The 24,995-nt window shown below is 39.7% G+C and overlaps 1 protein-coding gene across 4 annotated transcripts in view; it reads right to left on the reverse strand.

The window, feature by feature from the left end:
• The window catches only part of ATG7 (autophagy related 7), a 250,861-nt gene that overhangs the window by 176,660 nt on the left and 49,206 nt on the right, over positions 1 to 24,995 (reverse strand). For all 4 annotated transcript variants that reach the window (XM_019651069.1, XM_019651070.1, XM_019651071.1 and 1 more), the window contains 5 exons: positions 15,006 to 15,094; positions 13,268 to 13,389; positions 9,061 to 9,151; positions 8,146 to 8,290; positions 2,178 to 2,336 (listed from right to left, as the gene is read on the reverse strand). In XM_019651069.1, the coding sequence (XP_019506614.1) occupies positions 2,178 to 2,336; positions 8,146 to 8,290; positions 9,061 to 9,151; positions 13,268 to 13,389; positions 15,006 to 15,094 (606 nt within the window). The remainder of the gene's footprint in view (positions 1 to 2,177; positions 2,337 to 8,145; positions 8,291 to 9,060; positions 9,152 to 13,267; positions 13,390 to 15,005; positions 15,095 to 24,995) is intronic.

A 24,995-nucleotide genomic window follows, 5' to 3' on the forward strand; every position in this document is an offset into this window, starting at 1 on the left:
GCTAACCAATAAGTGAAATAGCTTCACAAGTATTTTTCATGATTTGATGAGTTACACTAGTACTTTGGTGGGTTCTGTACATTACCTATTATTACTTATAAGGCATGAAGGATAGGAGTATACAAGACCTGGCTCCGGAGCTCAAGGACTTCATAATCCAATAAGGAAAATAGAGTAATATGACGTAAGTGCTGAGGAAGATGTGTTTTAGAAAAGCTGAACTTGATCTCTAAGGGCCGGATCTGGCCCTTGCTTCTGCCCCAGCCTCTTGTCTGTCTTCCTTGACCTCTGTGCTTCCCCTTCCCTGGTTATGTTTCAGTTCCACAGACATACCATCCTGCTGCCTACCCCAGGTGTTTGCACAGACAGCTCTGCCACCCTTAGTCTCGCTAACTCCCACTCATCCTTCAGGACTTAACTTCCTCAAGGAAGTCTAGTCTAGGTCAGGGTTTCCTGTTAAACATTCTCACGCAACTGAGCTCCTGTTTCGAGTACATATTACACTTATAATTATTTGTGAAATTAGTTATTAATGACTATCTCACCTACTAGATTATAGGCTCCAAGTAGGTGAGAGGGAACTTTGTCTTGTTCCCCAGTCCCTAGCACAAAATATTTGATGAGTAAGTAACAGAATAACAACAAATAAACAGGAGGAACTGCATTGGCTCATAGGCAATGGCTAGGATTTGGGCAAGCCAAAATTTCAGGCAACAAATAAGTGGCAGAGCTCAGATTCAAAGCCAGGCCTGTCTGGGCCACAAGGGGAGATCATAGCACTCTTCAGTGATAGACTGGATTTTTCTTATGCACTGCCTCCCTCTAACAGAATTATATGTCCATGCCTTTGCCATAGGACTTTGCAGGACTTCCCACTAGGAAGGCAGAGAGTACTGACTGAACTCATTGACTCTGGGCGTGGCTCTGTGACTTGCTTTGGCAATGGAGATGGAGCCTTTATTATTGAGCTGAGACTTTAAGAGGTATGGGTCATGGTAAATTTTCACCAACACTTTTACACTTCCACCTTCTACGGTAAGAAGAGCAGGACCAGATGGCTGTTGCTTCTTGAGCCTAGATTTTGAAATAATGACTATAGAGCAGACTGGAACTTGACTCGAAGCCTGGAGTCCAGCCTGGCCCAGCAGCTAAACCACAGCCAACCTGCAGACCTGTGAGCATGAAATAAATGTTTACAACTGTAAGCTACCGAGATGTTGGGATGTGTGATATGCAATACCGTTGCAGCAGAAGCCTAAATAGTATGACTCCTCGATGACAGGGCTGTAATTTATTCTTATTTTTTTTTGGCATCCAGTACCTAGCTGGGTACATAGTGGATGCTCAACCGATACTATTGAATTTAACCCAATAAATGATGTTCCTCAGGTACATGGGTCAAATGAACAAAACTATCAAAGTTATTTCTAAAGCAAAGACTTCTAAAAAATGAAAAAATGAGCGACTAAACAGAGAAACATTGAGAAAGTGGGCTTTTTTTTAGCTAGGGCTGAGAGCCTGTTGTGGTACTTTAAGTATAAGCAGATGCTTTGGAGACACCTAATCTAGCCTCTGTCAGATACATTAGTAAGCATACAAGATACAGAATCTCTTTTGCTGGATGACCTCAGAAACACCAGCGAGGTTTTGAATCAAATGAGCTGAATGACTTGTTTCTTATTATCTGGTGTTTTTAAAGTAAATGATCCAACTCAAAAATACGAAGCAGCTATAGTATAAAAGACAACTATTTTGTCTAATCTTTCTTCTGTATAGACTTGCATTCAACTGAATTTCATAAACCTATTCTAAGTAACTATCTCTGTATTCTGGTGATAAAGGAAAAATAATATCCTATACCTGAGCTACCATAAACCCCTTTGGAACGAGACAGGATATAAAAACATACATAACCCCAAGTTTCTCAACTTAGAGTCAGATAATGCTTCGCAACTTACAAGACATTTTTCAGACAGTCTTCATTTCATTTTTATAATAATACATGAGATTTTGTTTGTGTGTTTTAACCCCTGTCTCTGAAATGAGGACCCAGAGGCTCAGCCACATGATAGTGACAGATGTCTGACTGTCTTTCTCCAACACCATCAAGCCTCATTCCCCAAGACATTAAAGGCACAGGAGACAACCTGTGACATCCCCAAACAGCACTGACATACCACTCCGGGGAATATCCTCTGGAGCCGGTCTGCTGCCGCCAGGGCCTTGGGCTTGCCGCCTGCTAGGCAATCTTCAAATTCATAGAGAGGCTGCCTCACAGGATTGGAGTAGGAGATCTTGGCATTGTCCACAAAGGTGATGTGTCTGACGCCCCACCCCTGCATGGAAACAGAATATCATAGTGTGTTTCTGATGAACGTTTCATGGGGCGTCTCTCTTGAAATCCCTCAAAGGGGTTTTGTTTTGGAGTAGCTTGGGAAGCTCAAAATATAGAAAACTTCAGAAATGGAACTGTGCAAATTCAGTTTTTGCTAAATAGAACATCAACCTCCTTTAAAAGACAAAGTAATTATATAACCAGACCTGGTTTCCTGCAGTAATGAGACTAAGAAATGTCAGAGTGGCTCTACTAATTAGTTATACTTGACAGAGGTACAAGAAAGAGATTTGAAGGTGAGCCTCCTAAGAACTGTCTATGTTGCTGTCTGAAAAGAATTAGCAATAGACCCCAATGTCCTTGCTTTCCCTTAAGGAATAATTAAGTACAAATAACGGCTCATTTTAAAACTCACTTAAAGCTTGAATTAACTTCTCAGAAAAATAACAAGTTATTTCCCACTGTCTAGCACTGTAGAAGATTATGAATTATTTCTTCAAGAGGCAAAAGCATTAATAATCTGGAATATAGGGGATGATTCCATATTCTCAGAAATAGTTTTCATGATTTCACACACTCCAATTACATCTCCTATAAAGTCTTATGGAACCACATAATTTTAAAGTTGGATAGGATCCCTAAAATCCTTAGTCCAATTACTTTGTTTTACAGATATGAAAATAAAGCCTAGAAAAAATAAGTGACTCACCTAAGGTTATAGATCTAGTTAATGGTGGGGAAAGAATGAGACCCCCCGAGCTGCAACTAAATGAAGATGCCTGCTTTCTGGGCAGTGAGATGGGGGTGTGTGTATTTCAGTAGATCATAAATAAGCATAATAATCTAAGAGAAGCTCTGCTATGATTAGCTATTGATATAAAGATAAGATTCTGCTCTCTTATTTCAATATTCTTCTATTAGGGACCCTTAAATTCAATTAGGCTGATGATTTTAGGGGGACAATCAGTGAAGACCCAGGATTTGTTTTCAGGGTTGAGGAAGACAGGCCAGAATCCATTCTTTCAAAAGCATAGTTAAAATTGGCTGTTTGTGGGCCGGCCGAGTGGCACGATGGTTGAGAGCTGGCTTGGGACGCCAGAGGGCCCCGGTTCGAATCCCCCATATGAGGGCCAGTGACACTGCCCTCTACAGCTAAGATGCTGAACAACAGCTCAACCTGGAGCTGGGCTGCCGTGAGTCACTGGAGACAGCATAGGCTGCAGCTCCTGCTGCAGTGGGTTGCCATGAGCTATTGTATGTAGCCAGCAGCCAGCGTGAGCGGCCAGCAGCCGCAGTGAGTGGCCGTCTAGAAGCCTGCGACTGATCTGCCTCTCCCGGGAAGAGCGCAATGATGGTGCCAACTTGGGCCAGTGAAGCAACGTCCTCCACAACTAGACTGAAGAACAAAAACAACAGCAACTTGTCTGTTCCCCTTCCCACAATTCCCCAGCACTGTTTCCATCCCCCCAATTCCCCAATTAAAAAAAAAAATCTTTAAAAAAAAATTGGCTCTTTGTTTTGAAGCTCACTGGTAACTTTTGGTCTACCCACCCAGTTTGTAAGTTACTTTCATCAGGCAAGTAATCTACCATGGATGGGGAATAAAGGTATGGGAAATCCAAAAGTCACTTATGCTTGTTGAGGGATAATATTTCTGAAGAATTTTTGCAATCCTTAAAGCAATGCTGAGTGGATAGCAAGGATGGCAGCCTGGGAACATGCTAGGCAGTGGGAAGAAAGCCAGATAAAGTACAAACATGCCAAAGGTTAGTCACATGCTGGTGGACTTTCACACTTAACTTCTGGCTTCCTGGAATGCTACACAGTTTAAATGGCTAATCTGCAAAGATTAAAGAAAATTACAACATTCATGCTGGTGAGGATGGGGTGGTGAAAAATCTGCTTTACTGGTTGAGAATGTAAATTGGTGTCAGTTTTCTGGAAAACAATGTGGCAACCTTTCTAGGGTCTTTAAAATGTTTGCATCCTTTGACCTACTTCCAGGAATCTATCCTAAGGAAATATGTCCAGCAATCTAACCTAGGAAATCATTTGAAATACTGACAAAGATGTAATCACGAAGATGTTCTTTGCAACATAATTTATAGTTATGTAAAAATTTATACTAATGTAATGAATTGGAATCAATGTAACATTAGGGAATATGTTAGTAACTTATGTTTTATCATACAAGAAGGCATATTCTAAAGGCATTAAAAAGATCTAATAAACATCCTTTTTTTTTTTTTTAGATTTTTTTTATTGGGGAATCGGGGGAAGGGGAACAGACAAGTTGCTATTGTTTTTTGTTCTTCAGTCTAGTTGTGGAGGACGTTGCTTCACTGGCCCAAGCTGACACCATCATTGCGCTCTTCCCGGGCGAGGCAGATCAGTCGCCGGCCTTTGGACGGTCGCTCATGGCGGCTGCTGGCCGCTCACGCTGGCTGCCGGCTACACATGGTAGCTTACGGCAGCCCACTGCAGCAGGGGACTGCAGCCTAAGCTGTCGCCGACGACCCACGGCAGCCCAGCTCCAGGTCGAGCTGTTGTTCAGCATCTTAGCTATAGAGGGCAGTGTCACTGGCCCTCATATGTGGGATCCGAACTGGGGCCCTTTGGCGTCCCAAGCCAGTTCTTAACCAACGCGCCACTTGGCCGGCCCTAAACATACTTTTTAATGACATGGGAAAGTGTTTACAGTGTTAATTGATAAAAGCAGGGACATTACTATATATTAAATAAGGTTTTAAAATATACATTAAACAAACACTGAAAGGAAATAAATAAGAGAAGAAGTGGTAGGAAAATGGGTACCTTCTTTTCCTGCTTTATAGCTTTTATACTTTACAAATTTTCTATAATGGGTCTATAACTGACTTTATAACTTTAAAAAATGTTAAGAAAACTTAAGCACCTAATCCTAGAAGCTAGTAAATTAATAAAAAAAATCCACAAAAAGAGGAAAAAATAAAGATAAAAGTAGATATTAATGAGTCTGAAAGTAAAACAAAACAAAAATTATAGAACTAATAAATCAATCAATGATTTAGTTCTCCAAAAAGACTGATAAAATAGACAAGCCTCTCTGGCAAGTCTGAAATAGAGAAAAAAGGAGAAAACATGAAGTCCTAACATTAAGAATGTGGAAAGGTTAAAAAGAAGAGAAGATTTAAAAGATGATTTAAAAAATACAATAGGTATTTTACGTCAATTAATTTTTAAATTTAGATGAACTGGATTTTCTAGGAAAACAACATGACCAAACTGACTCAAAAGTAGTATAAAATCTGAACAGTTAATCAATACAGAAACATTTGTAAAAGTTCCCTGATTCTCTTCCCACACCACCAACATAATTAATTCCAAAAGGCACCAGGCCCAGCTGGATTTATAACTGAATTTTACCAAACCATCAAGGAACAGATAAGCCATACAGTTAAACTGCCCTGGAATATTGAAAAGGCAGAAAGTTTTAAGTTTATTTTATAAAGCTAGCATAACAGGTGTAAGATATACAAAGATACCACAAAGAAAAACATTACTATAGACCAATGTGACTTATGAATACAGATGTAAAAATTATAAATAAATCATTACCAGTTGAATTCCAATGTATATCGTAAGAATAAGATACCATGAACAAATACGGTGTATTCTAAGAACGCTCAACATTAGAATACTTTGATTAGCTTGATAAATGTATTTGATAAAGCTCAACAGTCGTTTCTGATATGAACTCACAGTAAGCTAGAAATAGAAATCATCTTCCTTAACTTCTAAAAAGAGCACTTAACAGAAACCAATATCAAAATTAAAGGTAAAAACAAGAGTTTGATCATAAGGTCGGTAACAAAAAGAGGATGTCAACTCTCATTGCTATTCCTCCAACATTACTATGGAGTCCTAGCCCATCCTATAAGACAATGGCTTTAGAATATGCCTTCTTGTATGATGAAACATAATTTACTAACATATTCCCCTAATGTTAATAAAAGTATAAATGTTATCAACTTACAAAATTCAAAAGAATCAAATAAAAAACTATTATAATTAAGAGAACTTAGAAAGATGGCCAGACAGAAGATAAGCATTCAAAACTCATTATCTTTCCTATATCCCAGTAATAGTCAACTGAAAAATTTAATGGAATAAAATATCTCTAAAAGAAAAAAAATCATTAAATATGTAGAAATAAATTAGATAAGACATGTGTGAGACCTATATAAAGAAAATGCTACAGAAAGACAAAGATGTTCTAAATAATTGAAATGCTTCTGGAACTAAGGATCAATATCATAAAGATGCCAATCCTTCCCAATTTATCTATAAATTCATTGTCATTTCAATTAAAACTGTGAGTAGGACTAGAGGAATAAATGAATGGAACAAAAGAACAAAATAGAGAACCCATAAAGAGACTCAGGTATATAAGGAGATTTAGTATTTGACACAGGTAGAAAAATGATGATTTGTATTATTGAATAAATGCCATTAAAACAAATGACTATCCATTTTGTGAAAAAGAAGTTATTCTTTACCTCTCCTCATATAACAAAAATAAATTCCACATTGATAAAGAGCTACACATAAAAAACAAGAGTGATTTAAACTATAAAGGAAAAGATTGACATTTAATCATAAAATTCAAAAAAACTTTTGTATGGCTAAACATACCTTAAATAAGTTGAGAAAAGTATTTGCATCATATAACAGAAAAAGGTTAATATCCATAATAAAAAGAACTCCAGATCAATAAAAGAAACACAACTCAAAGGACATGAACATAAAAAATAAAATTCACAAAAGAAATAAAATTAAAGACTTACTTCACTAATTAAAGAAATGCAAATTAATAAGCTCTGTTTCTCACATGTTTCTAGGATACAGACTAGTATAATGTTTCTGAAAGGTAATTTAGTTTGGGGAAAAAATATATATATATCGGGGATGCCAAAAAAATGTATACAAGTGGACACTTTGGTCAACGTTGCTGAAGCAATAGCTCGCCGTAATCTGAAATGTCTGGATGCTGATGGTAACCACTTTGAGTACCTCTTGTAATTGCAGAAGTCAAACGTGACTTGTATTCATCTTTTGTTATCAGTATATATTGAGTATTACAATTTTAATACAGTTTTCCTTTCTTAAAATGTGTATACATTTTTTGGGCACCCTCTGTATATAAATATAAATTGAACATTCTCTCTAACACAGCAATTCTATTTCTGGGCTATTTTCCTAAAGAAGTAATCCTATGAATATGTAAAGATATAAATATAAAAATGTTCATTTCATCAGCACTTCTAAAAGAAAAATAGGCTGAAATGGATGAAATAAGCAGAGGAATAGTCATATAACAAAATACTACATATACATAATATGGAATACATAGGAAGAGAGCCACAGTTATTTTTCTATTAAGTCAAAAATAAAAACCTATTATAGACAGTATGCTATGATCCAATTTTTGTAAATATAAATAAATAAATAACAGCAAAGACAACAAATGTCTCTCTGTATATGCCTGCGAAAACTTCAGGGAAAGATATGCTGCATGCTAATCTATGAAAGCTGTTTAATTCTGGGAGATGAAACTTGGGATGGGAGTGGGGGGAGGCTTTCTGGTTCTGCCTTATAAGAAAAACATGTATTCTTTTTATAATTAAAAATATACTGAGGAAAGAAAAAAGGAAAGAGAGAAGGAGGGAGAGAGGGGAAGGCACATCTGGAAGTTGGAAGGCAATTAAGTAGAGTAAAATAGGAAGAGAAGCCACAACTTCAAAGGTACCATTCCGCCCCCACGAACTTACCATCAGTGTCCTAGCTACGTTACAGCCCAAGGTGCCAGCTCCAAGCAGCAGACATCTGGCAGACACAACTTTGTCTAAGTCCAAAGTCGGCACCAATCTCCAACACATCAATTTGAGATTTAGATCCACTGATGACTCAGCTAACCTAGAAAATGAGAGAATTGTTTATTGACTCAGTCAATCACTCATTTATGTCCCTTTTAAATAGAAAGTAGCTGTATGAGAAACCAAGAAATAAATACTATGGAATTAGGATCAAAGGGAAAATGAGATGGAGCCTGAGGGTACATGGTGAGGAGAAAGGTTACTGTACAGAATGCATGCCATTGTGGCCCTCTGCAAGGGGGAGTGATAGGCCACATATTTGATACTGAGCTCCTAGCAGCCAAGATGGAAAGGGAAGCACGGCTGGTGATAGGAGTCAGTTTGTCCATCAATAAAAACACACCAGCTGCTTAACTTAGAAAACTTTTTCCTAATACTGAAAACAGAGAAACTTATTTCTAAGTCCCTTCAATAAATGATGCACTTACACCCTCCCTTTAATATAATACTGGTTTCTGTGAAATATTTCTTATAATGTCCTTCAACATAGGCTAATAGGACAAAATTAAAGGGCAATGAATAAAGGACTCAAATGTGGTGCAGGTATACAGGTCTGAAAGTCTGAGCTTGAAGCAAAAACGAAATTTAGAATATCTAGATGAACAGATGCCCTGTGTGCCCTTCAGGATATTCATCATTTACATTAATTCCCACAACCAAACTTAAATTAAGAATTAGGCAGCAAGGAGTGCCAGAACACTCAATGTTCCCATGTGAATGGCACCCCCTGGACTGAACTCTGCAATGCCGTTGGCCGCACAGGACCTGGTGTGCAAAGTCCCACTGGACAAAACATCTTCCAAAATATACCTTTTAGGGTCCATACATTCACTGAGGTTCACCATCCTCGGTCCCATGCCTCCTTTCTGGTTCTTTTCCCATCCAACTGCTTTGGGACAATCTTAAGGCAAATAAAACAATAAGTTTAATGGAGGAAAGAACAAAAACAAGTAAGTCAAGCGGCAAGATGGCCCATGTACTGAGAAGCTTTTAGTGCACTTCTTTCTCAAAGAGGTTCTCAGGCCTGAATTTGCACCTCCTTGGCTGCTAGGAATCTTGTTTAGAGGCCAGGAGATCAGACGCATAGACTTCTCCTGTATAGGTGCTTCTGAAAAAGCCCTCATCGCTAGCCCGAGCTGCTCTGACTTCTGCAGTTACTGGAAGTTGCTCAAATAAAGACAATCATATTTGGGATTGGTATAACCCTGTGGAGGGTTCACTAGTTCAGGAGACAGGCTGGTGTGATGGCAACACAGTCCATGCCTTCTGTTCCTCATCCTTACCTTGTCCCTCTGCTCAGCCGCTCAGCTCCATCACTGTGTACCACCTACCTGTGGGCAGGTCACAGTCCAACAGGCCTGTCCCTCTGGTTAAGCTGCCCTCTCCTCCAAGATCACCTGACTTATCTCTCTTAACCTCTGCTATGGGTACCTCTGTAACTCCAATTCTAGCAGTTCTCAATGTGTGCCCGTATGAAGCTCAGAGAGGATAAGGATCCTGAAGCTAAGAAATGTGGGAAATGCCTCTAGACCCATATCTATGTTCTCTATCCGCCCCTTACCACCACCAGAACCTGGAGATTCATGTCACATGTGAGGGAGACAAAAGCTCTGAGAAGCCTGCAGTAAAGGAACCACTTAATTTGATTTGGGTTTGTGTTTCCTAAACTTACCTGAGCTGATGCTCAGTATTTCCCTCTCTCACTGGTAACACAGTCAGGGCAATGCAGCTCTATCCTACTGTTGCAAAATCCTCATAAAAACCGCAGTTACTCTGTAGAATATTTATGCTACCTCCTCACCTTAATGGAAACGTGGCTTCCTTGGTGGCAAAGTGTTAATGGGGTGCAGTCACTCTCTTCCACTCCCCACATCTCAGGACCTCGGTCCTTTTCTTATTGAATCCATCAACTCCTTCTCAGGGAATTCACCCAGCCACAACCTACCATCCCAGCATCCCCTCCAATGTCTGCCTTTAAAAAGTCCCTGAAGAAACAGAAACTCTTTGACTTAAAAATATTGAATGTCAACTGTAATGGAAAATTTTTAAAAGGTGCGGGGGGAAGATGAAGGGGAATAAGAGGTTAAAATTTCCAGGCACAAAACAAGTAAGTCATGGGGATGTAATGTACAGCACAGGAAATATAGTCAATAATATTGTGATAGCGTGGTACAGTGTCAGATGGTTGCTGGACTTATGGTGATCACTTCTTTAGGTATATAAATGTTTAATAACCAGGGTGTACACCTGAAACTATTATAATATTATATTAGCTGTATTTTAATAAAAATCTTTAAAAAAAAGATGTGCAGGGCTACTGAGAGAAATTCTGTTTGTTTCTAATTATATGCTGGTGTTCTTTGCCCATTCTCCTACTTTTAGATTTCTATCAATACCTCTATTTTCTTTTCCTTGGGAACTTTTTAGCTTTTGAGCTTTGTTTTTTTGTAAAACAGTATTGCTTAATATAATTATGGAACCTAGAAGGTGTTGATTTCATTTACACAATCTTTTTTTTGTGAAGAGAAAAGATGGGATAGGACAACCAATGGGAAATCATGGGGCCAATTATCCTCGAAAGCTACTTGGGCCACAATTTTGCTGGGGGCATCATTCACAGCAAGAAGCCAAAAAACAAATGCCCCTTGTCATTTTAACTCAGGCCTCTTGTGTAGTCCTATTTTTAAAGTCATGAAAAATTTAAACTGATATAATAGATTTGAGTTCTTAAAAAGATTAAATATTTCAAAATTCTTTTCCTGGGAAAAAGAGTTCAGACCTGTTATGATATCATATTTTGTTTGATTTCCTTACTATTCTTATATTAAATAAAAATGCTTCTCTAATATATAGCAGAAGAAACCTGACTGGAACATTCTAGTACTGTAATTCATAACTCCAGCTTTCTCCTGTTACAGATAAGAAATCATAAAGCAAAAACAAAATGTCATTTCAGATTAAAACATCTCTACTCAAAATGCTATAGCCATGTCTAAAAAATTAGATGTACTTTAATGTTATCAATAATGAACAAAATACTATACGAGCATATGACAATATTTAATCTATCATATGTGCCTCCAATAAACCACACCTATAAGACATACCCCAAATTAATGAGGAAATAATTTTTGGGGGGAAACTTAGGATCTGTTTTCCCACAGTTGGCAACCAGGAGCACATCCAAGACATGAATTAAAATGTGGGCTCTCTTCCTCTCAGCAGTGTCTGCTGCCTCCTTCAGCCAGTTGCCAGAATACTATTTGTATCAGCAATGGAGAGTGGGCTTGGCTTCCTGGCGAGGAGCAAAAGAAGGTGTAGAATATTTAAAGTAATACTTGTTATACCATTGCCATTGCAACCATGGGATGTCTTAGAAATACTAAAAAGTACTGCCATAATAATATCTTCACTTCACATTATGATATAGAATAACTATAAAGTTTTATTTATTATAAAGTTTAATTTACAGCTAAGAGGGAACATACTAAATCATATGAAAATGAAAATTTGCCTTTTCTAAACAATCTACACTAAATATCAAGCATAAAAAAGATATATTGAAGACATTATTGGACTATCGAAAACCTCTTTTTCAAATGGAAATCTACAGAGTGTCCTGGGTTTGCCAGCTTCATCGAGTATCAGCGATATTATTGGAAGCGGGGAGTAAGAGTAATTCAGTGACTGTATCTTAAAAATGGAAAGGAAAGTGCCTTCCCCACGAGTGGGCAGCAGGATTTAGTGAGTGCCATATGGAGGGTGCATGGTGGCCTGCCAGGTGTGGACCAGGCCCGCATTACTTTTAGTTAACCTCATTCCCCTAGAAGTATCCTCAAGTTGTGGCTTAATAAAACAAAGGTAGAGCATGTAAGTTAACATCACATGGAAGCTATTTTAGAAAGTGCCAGAAGAGGGTGCTAAATCAAATGCAAATATCTGAAGACAGCAGGGGGGCAAGGAATTTCTTAGGCTCTAAACTAACCAGTAAACAGCTTCCTCCTTTGCTGACCAAGCAGTTCTCTGCCAATCTTTCTGAGAAGTCTTTTTAAGGCATTTATCAGTGCTGCAGCAAAGAATCACTGATAAAATGTCATCAGAGCCAATCCTGGATCCTTTTGACTTCTGCACTTGAGAAATGACATCTCAGAAGGGATTTTAACACCCCCACACACTTTGCCTGTGGATTAAAGAAAGTCATGTGCCTTCTTGGAACCATGTGGACATTGTAAGGAACAAATTAAGCAATGTATGTGGAAGTACTCTGGAAAGCATGTAAATCACAAAAATCTGTGGAATCATTTTGGAGAGGGTTGGGCTTAGTGTGAGATAGGAAATTAACATAAATTAGCACTTATGAAGCACCTATAACATGACAGACATTGTGTTCTGTCTTTTACTCAGGTCACAGATTCCTCACAAGCATTCCATGAGGTGGGTATTACTAGTCCTCAAACTTCGGTATGTGTTTTCCGTGACATGTATACAAATACAATGTATGTACATATATATACATACGCACATGTCTATATAAAATGTCTGTGAGCCTAAGTTTCCTAATTTATGAAAGGGAGATAATAGCTGATGTCTAACTACACAGGACCAAATGAAGAATATTAAATATGGAAAGAGAAATGGCCATTTTGTTCACTGGTTTACTGTACGGAGAATAGAACCACACACAACTTTTAAGTTTGTAATAAATAAATAAATATGTAAGGGCATTAATACTTCATTTTTCCTTTAAGATAGGGTCAAGAATAAAGATTTTTATCTTAAGCAAAAACAAAAACAAAACTAGATAGGGAAAAAGAAAACATCCTTAAGATTGCCTGGAGGAAATTTTCCGGAGACAAGCTTTGCCTTTTATTCCTGTCTGAATAGCAGAGCTGCCCTCTGTTTGCAAAGAGGTAGGAAATGTACTTTTCCTTCTGCTGCCATTGTGAAAGGAAAGTTAAACCTGACTTGGTTTCTGATAAATGATAATTACATGCATTCTCAAAGACTGGCAAATTACCTGGGCTAAATGCCATTTCTGGGAGCTTCACTTCGAAGATGATGCTGTGGGTGATCTCTCTGACCCCCTGCATGGTTCGGTCCCGGAAGCAGAGAACTTCAACAGATGGGAAACTGCTACTCCTAGTGTCAGGCCCAGATTTTATTTTATTTTTTTTAAGAAAAGAAAAGAAAGAGCTCACATAAGAACTTCAAAAAACCCAGTTAGAAAGAATTCAATTCATTGTAATGATGCCTCCCTGACACCCTCGGGTAATGGCCTTAACAGCTGAGAGATTTTGAACACATCCATGTAAGCTTCTTTGTCTAAGTGTTCAGAGGCTGAAGGCTGAATAGGCTGTGATTTCTTTCTAGGTGAATTTTATACAACAATCACATTGCACATAAATACTGCTGACAAATGAATCTCAAATGCAGGAGAACAAAAAAAGCTCACAAGACATTAAAAAGAACCTCTAAGGCACACATGGGTTCTCCTGGCCACCCTTCTCTCATCTGAACTTACACCCATGAAACCACAGCTCAGTCGGCAGACAGGAAGCCCATTTGTGCCATATAGACTGACCACCTGGATAAGCCAGTATAACCATTCTCTCTCTGGGGACCATCTATAACTTAGTCATCTTCATGTTTTTTAAGTAAATATTTTTACTTACGTAAAGCAGACACAAAGACAAGTACACAGATCTAACTGTAAAGGAGCTTGTCTCATGGCTTCTCCCAGTTACTAACCACCTCCTTCAAAAGGAACTCCTATTCTAACTTCTAAGTCCAAAGCTTTTGTCTGTTTTGACCTTCACATAGATGGACTCACAGAGTATGTATTCTCCTCATATCCAGCTTATTTCACTCAACAGTATGTTTTTTAAACTCATCCAGATTGATACATGTATCGGCAGTTCATTCAGATTCGCTACCATGCAACCTTCCATTGCAATGAATACACAGTTTATCACCCACTTCATTGTTGACGGACATCCGGGTTACTACCAGTTTTGGGTTATTAAGAACAACGCTGCTCTACACATTCCTGTATATGTGTTTTGCTTGTATCTGAGAGCATTTATATGTGTTATATATCTGGAAGTGAAATTGCTGAGCTATAGATATTTTTAACCTAGATACTGAGGTAGATACTGCCAGTTTTCCAGCAATGTTTGAAGAGTTCCAATTGCTCCACATGTTTAACACCAGTATTGTCATTTTTAAAGTCATTCTGGTGGGTATGTAGCAGAATCTTAATATCGTATCTTATGATCTCTATTAATGAGTAGTATCTCATTATATTTTATTTCCTTGATGACTAATGATGTTGAGCATCTTTTCAAAGGTCTGTTAGCCTTTTAGAAACCCTCTGTTTGAATTATTTTAGGGTTAGATAAAAGGAGGTTGGTAGCGACAGGAAAATCCTATCTGAAAGCAAGCCAAACAGCTGAAGGGAGGGCTGGAGAATTTCAGGGTTGGGACCTCTGGCTGTTTGCCTACTCTAAATATACTCTAAAATACCTTTAGTACAGCAATGGTCATAGTCTGCAGCTCCATAACAGACCTGCTCGGGGCTCACCATTGATGGAAATTGGGTCATGACTGGTTTATTGATTTATTATCTGGTTTCTGTGCCAGAAAAGAAAAAAATGCATTTGGGAAAACAGAGATACAGAAATAAGCAGACACAGTGTCAAAAACATATAGAAAGACAGACTGACAGATAGACACACAACACACACACAGGTACATACCATCTGTGGGCTGCTAGGACCAAAAAATTCCTCAAAGGCCATCCAGGGTACTGGGCTAAGTTACAGGGATCATAGACACCAATTGTTATCTGTGAACAGAAAAGACTTTCTGAATGAGTCAAGTATCATGTTAGATTCACAATACAGACATTGCTAATAGTTCCTCTTCCGTTTTTATGCTGTTCTGAAAAAACATTAATGATTAGACACTTGGTGAAGGGATAAAAGGGCAGAGAGGAAAGCAAAATGATGTCACACTTGACAACAGAACTTCTTGATGGCAGGAGCTGTCAAATTCTTCTCTACACCCCTGTACCTTGCACTGGGCCTGGCAGAGACTAGGAACTACATGCATTTAAAAGGGAGAAAGACTGAAAGGAAGACAGAAAGAAAGAGAAGGCAGGAAGGAAGGTGGAAGGACTGTCAACTCTCAGGGCTCACATAGAGAAAATCCTCTCTTAAAAAGAAATAATCTGTGAAAATGGCTAATCTTTAAATAGTGAGAAAAATCAAAGAAGTGCCACCACCATTGTAAGTCTATAGTCAGATCAAATTAAACAGACAGATGCCCTTGACTGCTGACATACATTTCCTCCCACTCCTCTCTCTCCACCCCCAAACTTGACTTCCATCTGGAAAACTACACAACTTCAAATTCCATTTGTTCAGTTGATGACTCTCCTTGGCAGAAGTAGTCACTCTGTCCTCTCTGCTCCCACAGCTCTTTGACCATTATACATAACATTTTTCACTTTTCCTGTCTCCTTCCTCTCAAAAGACAATGAGCACCGAGCACCTGCCTCTTGATTTCTAAATACCATTCTCTAATAAAAGGAATCAGGGCTCCTTGGACCCATGGCTAATCTAGGGCTGAGGCAGGGGGAATACAAGATGAACTTGGAGCACCTTGCATACCAGAAAGTAAGGAAGTGCTCAATAAACAAAAAGATGGGGGCATGTCAAGGGGACACCGGAGCCAATTGAAAGAGCTCTCAATGGCCAAGGCTGGACCAATATGGGCAACAAAATAACTAACATAGTATTGGATTATAATGCATAATATAAAATAAGTCTCTATGCATCCATTCTGACATACTTAAATGATGGGATAAATAAATATATGAAGATAAAGGAACAAGTCTTCCCTACAGAAGATTTCCAAATAATATATGTAGATACTGCCCACTCCAGGAGTGGAGCTTAATCCTTCTCCTCCTTGAGAGTGGGCTGGACTTAGTAAATCACATCGAAAGAAAAGAAATGGTAACTTTATAGTGGAGAAACCTGGCAAATACTACTTTAACCAAGCGATCAAGTTTACCATCACGGGGATGCCTTGTGGGTATCAGGTCTCCCCTGATATGATGTGATGAAAAGGGCACTTCACCTCAATGGTGTTCTTTCCAAAAACCCATAATCCAGTCTAATCATAAGAAAACATCAGAGAAACCCAAATTAAGAGGCATTCTACCAATATAACTGACCAGTACTCCTCAAAACTGTCAAGGTCATCAAAAACAAAGAAAGTCCGAGAAGTTGTCATGGACCACAGGAGACTAAGAAGACCTGATGACAATGCAACGTGGGCCCCTGGATGGGATCTTGGAACGGGAGGAGGGGCTTACTGGAAAAACTGGTGGAATCTGAATAAAGTATCGAGTTTAGTTTATAATCATGTACTAATGTTGGTTTCTCAGTTTTGATAAATGTACCATGGTAATGTAAAGAGGTGATATTCTCTAACTGAAATGGGGTAAAGGTATATGGGAACTCTCTGCACTATCTGTGCAACTTTTCTGTAAATGTAAAATTATTCCAAAATGAAAAGTTTATTTTAAAAAAAAAGACAATGTGCATCTAGAGAACAGGGAGTATCTCCCCATGATCAGTCCATAGATACACAGCAAATACTTAGGGAATGCTTGCTGAATAACGAGAAAGGATGGATGGATGGATGGATGGATTGATGGATGGATGGATGGATAGATGGATGGGTGGATAGATGGGTGGATGATGGATGGAAGGGTGAAAGTAGGGAGGGAGGAAAGATGGTTGGCAGAGAACCATAAGTTAATGCACAGGTTTTCGTTATAGGTATAGCTGTGGGTTAAATAAAAACATGGCAGATAAACTTTTGGTTACTCTAGATCCAGTTAGTTCTATAAGAATGGGATCAGCCCAAATACTTCCATATATTTACCACAGTGCTGAGCACAGTGTCAGCCACAAAGAAGGTACTTGACCAACATTAGGATGAAAGACAGAAAAAAAAGAGGAAAGGGAAGGGGAAGGAAGGACTAAAACATAACACCACCATCGAGAGAGAACCACTATTAACATCTTGGTGTGTAACTTCCTGTAACTTTATTCTTTACATACATATATTTTTATTATTACAACTTTTAAACAAAAATGGAATCACGCTATACTGTTTTGTACCTCTTATTCTATTGTAAACTCTCTTCCATGCCAATAAATGTCATTCTACAACCACTGTCAGTCATGGCTGAATGGCATTCCCTTGTATTGATGTCCACAATATTTTTTCTATTTCCTGTTGGAGGACAATTGAGTAGTCTTCATCTGTGCTCAACAAATCTCTGAAAATGAGTTTTACTATTGTCTTATCAGAGAATTACTGCCTTATTTTGAAGATGTTCTTTATAAATGTTTGCTGCCTTCTCTGCTATCATCAATTTTCTTATTTCTAACACTGAAGCTTTTTGCCTAAATGCATTTTTGTGTCTTAAATGCAAATAGATTCATATTTAATTCAATACAAATAGATTCATACGTATGGCCCTCCTTTCAGGAAATACAGGATATCTTTATTTGAGATTTCCTTTCCCAAAGGGAGATAAAACATCAGCAGCTAGGGAGCTTTTAAAAACAGCCTGCAGAGACTAATCTGAGTGCTGCCCCTTACTCAAAGAGTGGCCTAAGGCAAACTAGTCAACTCCTCCAGGCCTCATCCTGGGGGAAATAACAGTACCTACTTCACAGAGATGTAGTGAGGATTAAATGAGATGGTCCTGAACATGAAAAGCCCCACACATGTAGTGCTGCTCACATCATTATTAGCGCCGCCAAATCTCTGGTGGTGAGCCTAGCTGTGTGTATCTGTGTAATATACCTGAGTAACCGTGATGCGGTTGGTCCAGTCCACAGGCCATACAGAAGGTGGTCTTGTAGACACAAGGAAAAACACCTGTGGCGCTATTTTTCATTACCTTGAGAACCCTGGTTTGACTCTGTCTTCCCTGCTCCGCAAAATGTGCTTCGTGCACCAGCAGCGTCAGCATCCCCTGGGGGCCTGTCAGAAATGCAGATCTCGGGCCATCTTCAGCCCTGCTGGACCCAAACCTGCATCTTTAACAAGGACCCAGGTGGTTCCCATGCTCACTGCAGTTAGAGGGGCACCACTTCACTCCTCACCCCTCTCTAGCCCTGGTTCTCACATTTGAAGGCGTGTGGGGATCACCTGCACAGCTTTCAAAAATCCTGTTGCCTGGGCCCCACCTCCAGAGGTTTTTCTCCTCCATGTGGGGTGCGGGTTGAGTATTAGCTGTTTTTAAAGCTCTCCAAAGGATTCTAATGTGCGGCCAGGTTGCAAATCACTGCTTGAGCGTCTGCAGTAGTTTCTCAAAGTGTGGTCCACCACAGACCACCTGCACCAGAATTTCCTGGAAAGCTCTTTGAACTTGCACCACCCCAACCCAACCCCACACCTCCCTAAGTATCAATACCTGCATGTTCAGAGACCTCCCCATGTGCTGCTCATGTACACTATCATTTCAGCACTCGCTGCCTAGAGTCGAAGAAGGAGAAAACAAGCGCTTGCTTAAAACGGGGTTCATTGCACCCTGTATTTTCCTTATGGTAACTGATTATTTGTTGAACCTTTGTATTTTCTTGATTCAAAGGCACCATAGATTATAAAATGCACTTTCAAATTGGATAGAAAAAAAGGGAAAACATTACCACATTGAATATATACAATAACTGTAAGAAATTCCTGACTTTAGAAAACTTATGAAAGAAAAAAGCATTTGAGAGTGGAGAGAATACAGAATGCATTTCACATCTGTTTCTCTTGCTGGGCTACAAGCTCTGTGAGGGCAGGAGCAGTGTCTATCGTATTCATCTTCCCATCCCTAGTAGCTGGCACAGTACCTGATGCTCAGCAAACATTTGTTTAATAAATAACAGAATTGGTCAGTTTCCACAGGCCCCAATATATGGAACGCTCTCCCGTCTCCCCCATGTTGGGCAGGTAACCTGGGAGGCAGCCAGAGGGGAAAGGTGATGTCTGACCAACAGAGACCTGAGGCTTACACATAAAACCATGATGCAGCATCTCAGCCAGTTCCCTTTCCTTTTCCAACATGGCAGGTCCTCCGTGCAATAACATTTAACACTGGGATCCTCCTGGGTGAGAATGTGAGAGCATGGACTAAAACAGGATTTTCTACGAGAAGCAAGAGAGCTCTGAGAACGAGATCTCCGGCCCGCAGCTCCCGCTGAACGAGGAAGTTCCTTCCTGGGGGCTCTTCTGGTCCAGCGTGCCGCCACCACCACCTGAAACACCTTTTATTTTGTTTCCCTCAATCGTGACAGACAGTATCTGCTAGACAAACTACACTTATTAAGGAATCATTGCTTCGATTTCAATTTTTTTTTACATTCATCAAAGGCATTTACAACTCTGTTACCCAGCAAGGAAAGGGGAAGACGGGAGAAACTGACGTTCCACTTCTGTAACATTTGAGACAGGTTAGAAGAAGCCAAGGGCCTGATGCAGTGAAAAACAGCAATAACAACACTGGCTGGAGCACCAGCAGGTCATGTGTTCTCATCCTGCAGCTACTTGATTTTAAGAACTTAGGGAACTTCTTTCCTCACCTATAAAATGAAAGGGGTGAATCGTTTTATCTTAAAGGATTCCTTCTAACTCCAGAATTACAGAACTTCTAAGAGAAAAAAGTCCTATATAGCTTACGAAACAACACAGACTAAGGTTCAATTTTATGGGGTGTCTAAAGGCTATTACTCAATTTTTACCTACACAGCACCAATCCAGAAAATGCCATTCATATAGATTCTAAATTTCAATTTGCAAATATGACTCCAAAAACCTGGGCTCTTATTAAATGTCCTGAGTTACTTACTCTCACGCAACCCTCACCGATTTACTTAACCTCTCAATGCCTTAATTTCTTCATCTATAGGATAACTCTTGCCTGCACTCAGCAAAGAGACAAGGCAGGCACTCAACAAATGGGACCTGTCATACAACATAAATAAACTCTATTGTAGTAACTTCACTGACCTCTTTGTTCAGCTTAATCTATCACCATTAAATAGTTATCAATCTTCAGCTTCAAGATTATCATTTCTTATACGGCAGAGAGAAGAAGGGGACAAGTTTCCAGTTTATCAAAGATTCTCTGCGTCTAGCTTTTATCATCTGCAAATGTGGAGTTGGGACCAAGTGGTTTTTAAATTATATAAATTAGAATGTTATATTACATACTATAAGTGGATGCCTGATTTCAAAGAATGAGCAATGAAGTAGGAAGGTAAGAAGAAAAAAAGAAAGCTTTTTTTGAGCAGAAAAGATCAGGACTAAGTTCTTAGAGCAACATGACCTAAGATGAGCTACGGAGCAGGAATGAAGTGCCAAAGAGAACTCTATCACGTATCCATTAAGGGAGGTCAGCGTGAAAATGCTTTGAAGTATCTCCTACCCCCATGAAGCAGGCATGAGTACAAAAAGCAAACATCTGGACAGGAAAACGACAGAACCCATTTGACACTAGGTTGAATACAATTTACTATTCCTTTGAGTGTTCAAAAGTGACTTCACCATCTTTAAGTGCCTTAGGAACTAAATCAGGAACCTCAGTCATTGTAGGAATTAGTCAGCACAACACTAGGTAAGCCAGATTAACTATTTGGGTAAACAGATTATATTTTTTTACATGGAAATCAGAAGCAATCACTGGCAAGTGGTTCTGAGTTCTAGAACTGCCTTTGCCACAAGTTCATCATGTGCACTTCCTTTTATAAAACAAATCAGCAGAAAGGAGCAAAACGTGATTAAAGAAAAAAACTTTGTTTAGAAGGTTGATGAAATAAATGTTCCTTTCCACTTGGCCGAGAGCTCAGAATTCATTGAGGTGGTCCAATCATGGTCTGGCTATGCTCCAGCCAGCAATTGCTGAAAAAGTACAACATGAGAAGGGGAGAAATTGTCAACTTGAGCGACGAGAAATTTCCACACTGATCCCATAAAACCTGCTTCTCTGATAAATGACTATTACCCAAACATTTGATATAACAGGAAATGTACCAAAGATTACATGTTTTAAAAGTATAAGAAAAAAATTCAAATATCTAATGTGCAGTGATGTCACAGACAGATGGCTGTTAAGATGCAAAGATCGCTAAGTGAAAAAAGAACCCTGCTAAAAGCACACCAATGCTATTGCTTCGTCCAAATATTTTACAGCCCTAGAATTAAAAGCTAATGTTGTTGAAATTACAAAACAATTTCCCTAACATCCAATCTTCAATAACTGCTCTAAAGAAAGTAAAAGACTCAAGCAACTTTTCCCAAGGTTGGCAACGGGAGAGTGATCTGGATGTTTTTAATGTACTCACAAGAACTGTTTGTTGCAGCCATGCAAGGCCACCATGACCATTAAGTGGAGTCAGTATTTTACGGAGGGAAATAAAAACCGAAACAAGGCCCATTTTCAACTGACTAAATGTATCAAAGTGTATATCATAGTCAATGCTGGTAAGAGTACACTGTCGGCAGGAAAGAAAAGTGGCAGTACAGTTAATTGATCTGCCAATATTCTCAAAATGGGCACACAGCATTGTCCCAAATACAAGTGACAAGCTATTTGTGATCAGTTAGTGGATCACATCTAGCCTTTTTCAAAAAGATAAAATAGGGTAGAAAATAGAGTACATAGCATCTAGTGAAGTATTACTCTGTGAAAGTTTTGTTTCGTGTGTGTGTATGTACATTTAAAGACACACAAAAATGATCACTGAGTCATAAGGTAACAGGTGTTTTTAACTATAAGAAACAAAGAAGTTTGGCATTAAACAATCACCTTAATAACCATAAGTCATCCAAGAAATGAGAGGAAATCAATCAAAGATGCATTTACAATTGAGCTTTGATTTAAAGAACTGGCAAAACCTTCCTGGATGTTCTGGGGGCTTCTGAACTGATAACCCCGAAAATTTCAGGAGGGGCTTCTCCTGCAGGTAGACCACTCCTAATTTCTTCAGGCTTTTTTAAAAATACAAAAAGGCAAGAAAGTTTGCCTTTCTTTGGTTAAGGCAAAGTCGACTGCATACCGCATTTCCCCATGTATAAGACGCACCCTTTTTCGAAAAACTTGGGGTCTAAAAACAAAGGATTGCAGTGGTTGTAGATTTTTTTAACTTGCATTTCCCGCAAGTGATGAGCAGTTGTATGAATTTTATGATGAATAAAACTTGAGTTCAATAACTTTATGTAATACATTTTTTTTCAAATTTCAGGCCCCAAATTTAAGGTGCGTCTTATACATGGGAGCGTCTTATACATAGGGAAATATGGTAACTCAGGGCCTCAAAATTCCATTTTTTATAGAATAGCTAGTCCAAAGAAAAGCATTTTCCTTTGAAAATGAAAACTGACAAATTTATTCTAAGAAAATACAATGGAAACAATTATAACATGTGAGTAAAACTTGACAAAGCCTGTCTATATTCATCATCTCTTACTTCTCACAACCATCCAAGAAAAAAAGGGCATTATTTCTGCACACTTGTATGTAAAGAGAAAACTGAGACTCAAAGGGCTCACTCAGTTCATGAGGTTGCAGTTGGGGCCCAAAGTCTGGCCTTCCTGCTCCATCAAAACATGAGTGGGAAGCTGTGAGCCAGGGACAAAAAAGCAGGTGCTTCTTTTTCCATGATGGCAAGCATTTGGCTGTGGCAGAAAGGTCATTCACGTGCGACAAGGCTTCCATTCCCCAACCTCATGTCCACTCTCCTCATCTATACAATGGGAACACTAATACTTGCTTTGCAGGGTCTTGGAAGGATTACGGATAGTACGGGTGAGTGACCAGCTCTGGGGGGCACACAGAACTTAGAACATGGTACCCGCAGCTGCTGGCTAGGTGGACAGGTACCCTCTTCAGGGGCAAGTACCAACTCCCTCACAGCCAGCTGAGGCTCAGGACTGTGTATCTCAGCCAGCTGAGCTGTATCTCTGGATGCGCAGGTCCCATTCTAGCTTGGAATAGAGATGGGCTATCCCCCTTCTGATCTCGGCCATCCCACAGGTTCCCCCCAGTCCTTCACTTCATCTCCCTCTGAGCCAGGGACCCAAATAGGATCCATGAATGGGTTTCAGTGTTCTGGGGATCCCCTCATATTAGATATTAGATACGCATTTTTATGGAACGAAGATCCACTGCTTCCATCAATTCTCAAAGAGGTTATGTACCACCATTCCCACCCAAATTAAGAACCACTGCTTGAAATTACCCATTGCAGATCGCATACCTCCCCTATATTCTGTCTCCTGCTGGACCACTAAGCACATCTATGCCTCACATTAGATATAAACTTTAAGTGCATAAACAACTGGGAAAGCCTTTATAAGCCACATGGCCTTAGACAGCAGAATACTCACATTCAAGAGGACATTTATAATGAGCCACACTAAGCTTACTGAAGGCCTGCTGTGTGTCAGGCACTGACCCAGGTGCTTCACACATGTGAGCTCCAATCCTCACAACAACTCGTGCACACAGGCCTCCATTCCTCCACTGTATTTTACAAGCCACGCACAATACTACGGGAGGCAGGTACAGTAGTGGGAAATCAAAGATAGGGTATCCACCCTTGTGGAGCTTACATTTACATGGAAAAAAATATTAATCAAAATCACCAAAGAAAATGTACAATTATAATCTCACTGGGGAGAGCTGGAAGTGGGGGTGAAATAGGCAGAAGAGAAAGGAAAAAGACGGGCTTTCCAGGCAAAAGGCATGTGCAAAGGCCCTGTGGCAAGAGGACACCACTGAGGTGTGGCAGGGTGTAAAGCAAGAGAAAATATGGACCAATGGGGGCTGGATCTCCACAGGGGCCAGGCCATGGAGAGTCCTGTATGCCATGCTAAAGAATTTGGTTATTATTCTTAGAGCACATGCTTTGTTTCATTTTGAGAGTGACATGATCAGATTTGCTTTTCAAAGGACTGCTTTGGATGATATAGGGATGGATGGGAGGGAGGCCAGAACAGACACAAGGAGCCCATTAGGAAGCTACAGCAGGAAAGCAGAGGAAAGACCGGGGCAGCTTAGATTGGGGTGGTGGCAGAATAAATGCAAAGGCAGCAGACTGAGAGAAGTTTAAGAAACAGAATCCACAGGATATGGGGGTGGTAGGAAGACAGAGAGGTATCTGGCAGGCTGCCCAGATTTCTGGTTCACATGACTGGATGGATGGCGGCATCATTCCAAGATTGATGCCCAACTTGGGGTGAAGATTATGAGTTCCGTTTGGACATGCTGAATTTGAGGGGCTGGAAAAGGCAAGCAGGCCATTGGATGACAAGGTTTGGAACCCAGAGGGGAGTTCAGAATGGAGGAGGTGGCCACAGGCACCACGGACACCATGAGACCTCCGGAAAAGAAAACAGGCTGAAAGAGAGAAAGCTGGGGCGCCAACCTTTCCCATCTCACACGTGAGAACACCAAGCTTCACAGAGGATCGGTGACTTCCCCAGGGGCTTCAAAGTCCTGGAAGAGGAGGAGTCAGGGAAAAGAGTAAAACACAAAGCCAGGGCACAATGGCAGGAGTTCACACTAAAAAGGATGCCTATTTTTTTTGTAGACTATGGTAAAAACCTTCAAGGAAACTTCATGAATCAGGAACACTGAAGAGAAACTGGAATTACGTGACAGAGGGTGA

Source organism: Hipposideros armiger, unplaced genomic scaffold (assembly GCF_001890085.2).
Source record: "Hipposideros armiger isolate ML-2016 unplaced genomic scaffold, ASM189008v1 scaffold_152, whole genome shotgun sequence".
Lineage (NCBI taxonomy): Eukaryota > Metazoa > Chordata > Mammalia > Chiroptera > Hipposideridae > Hipposideros > Hipposideros armiger.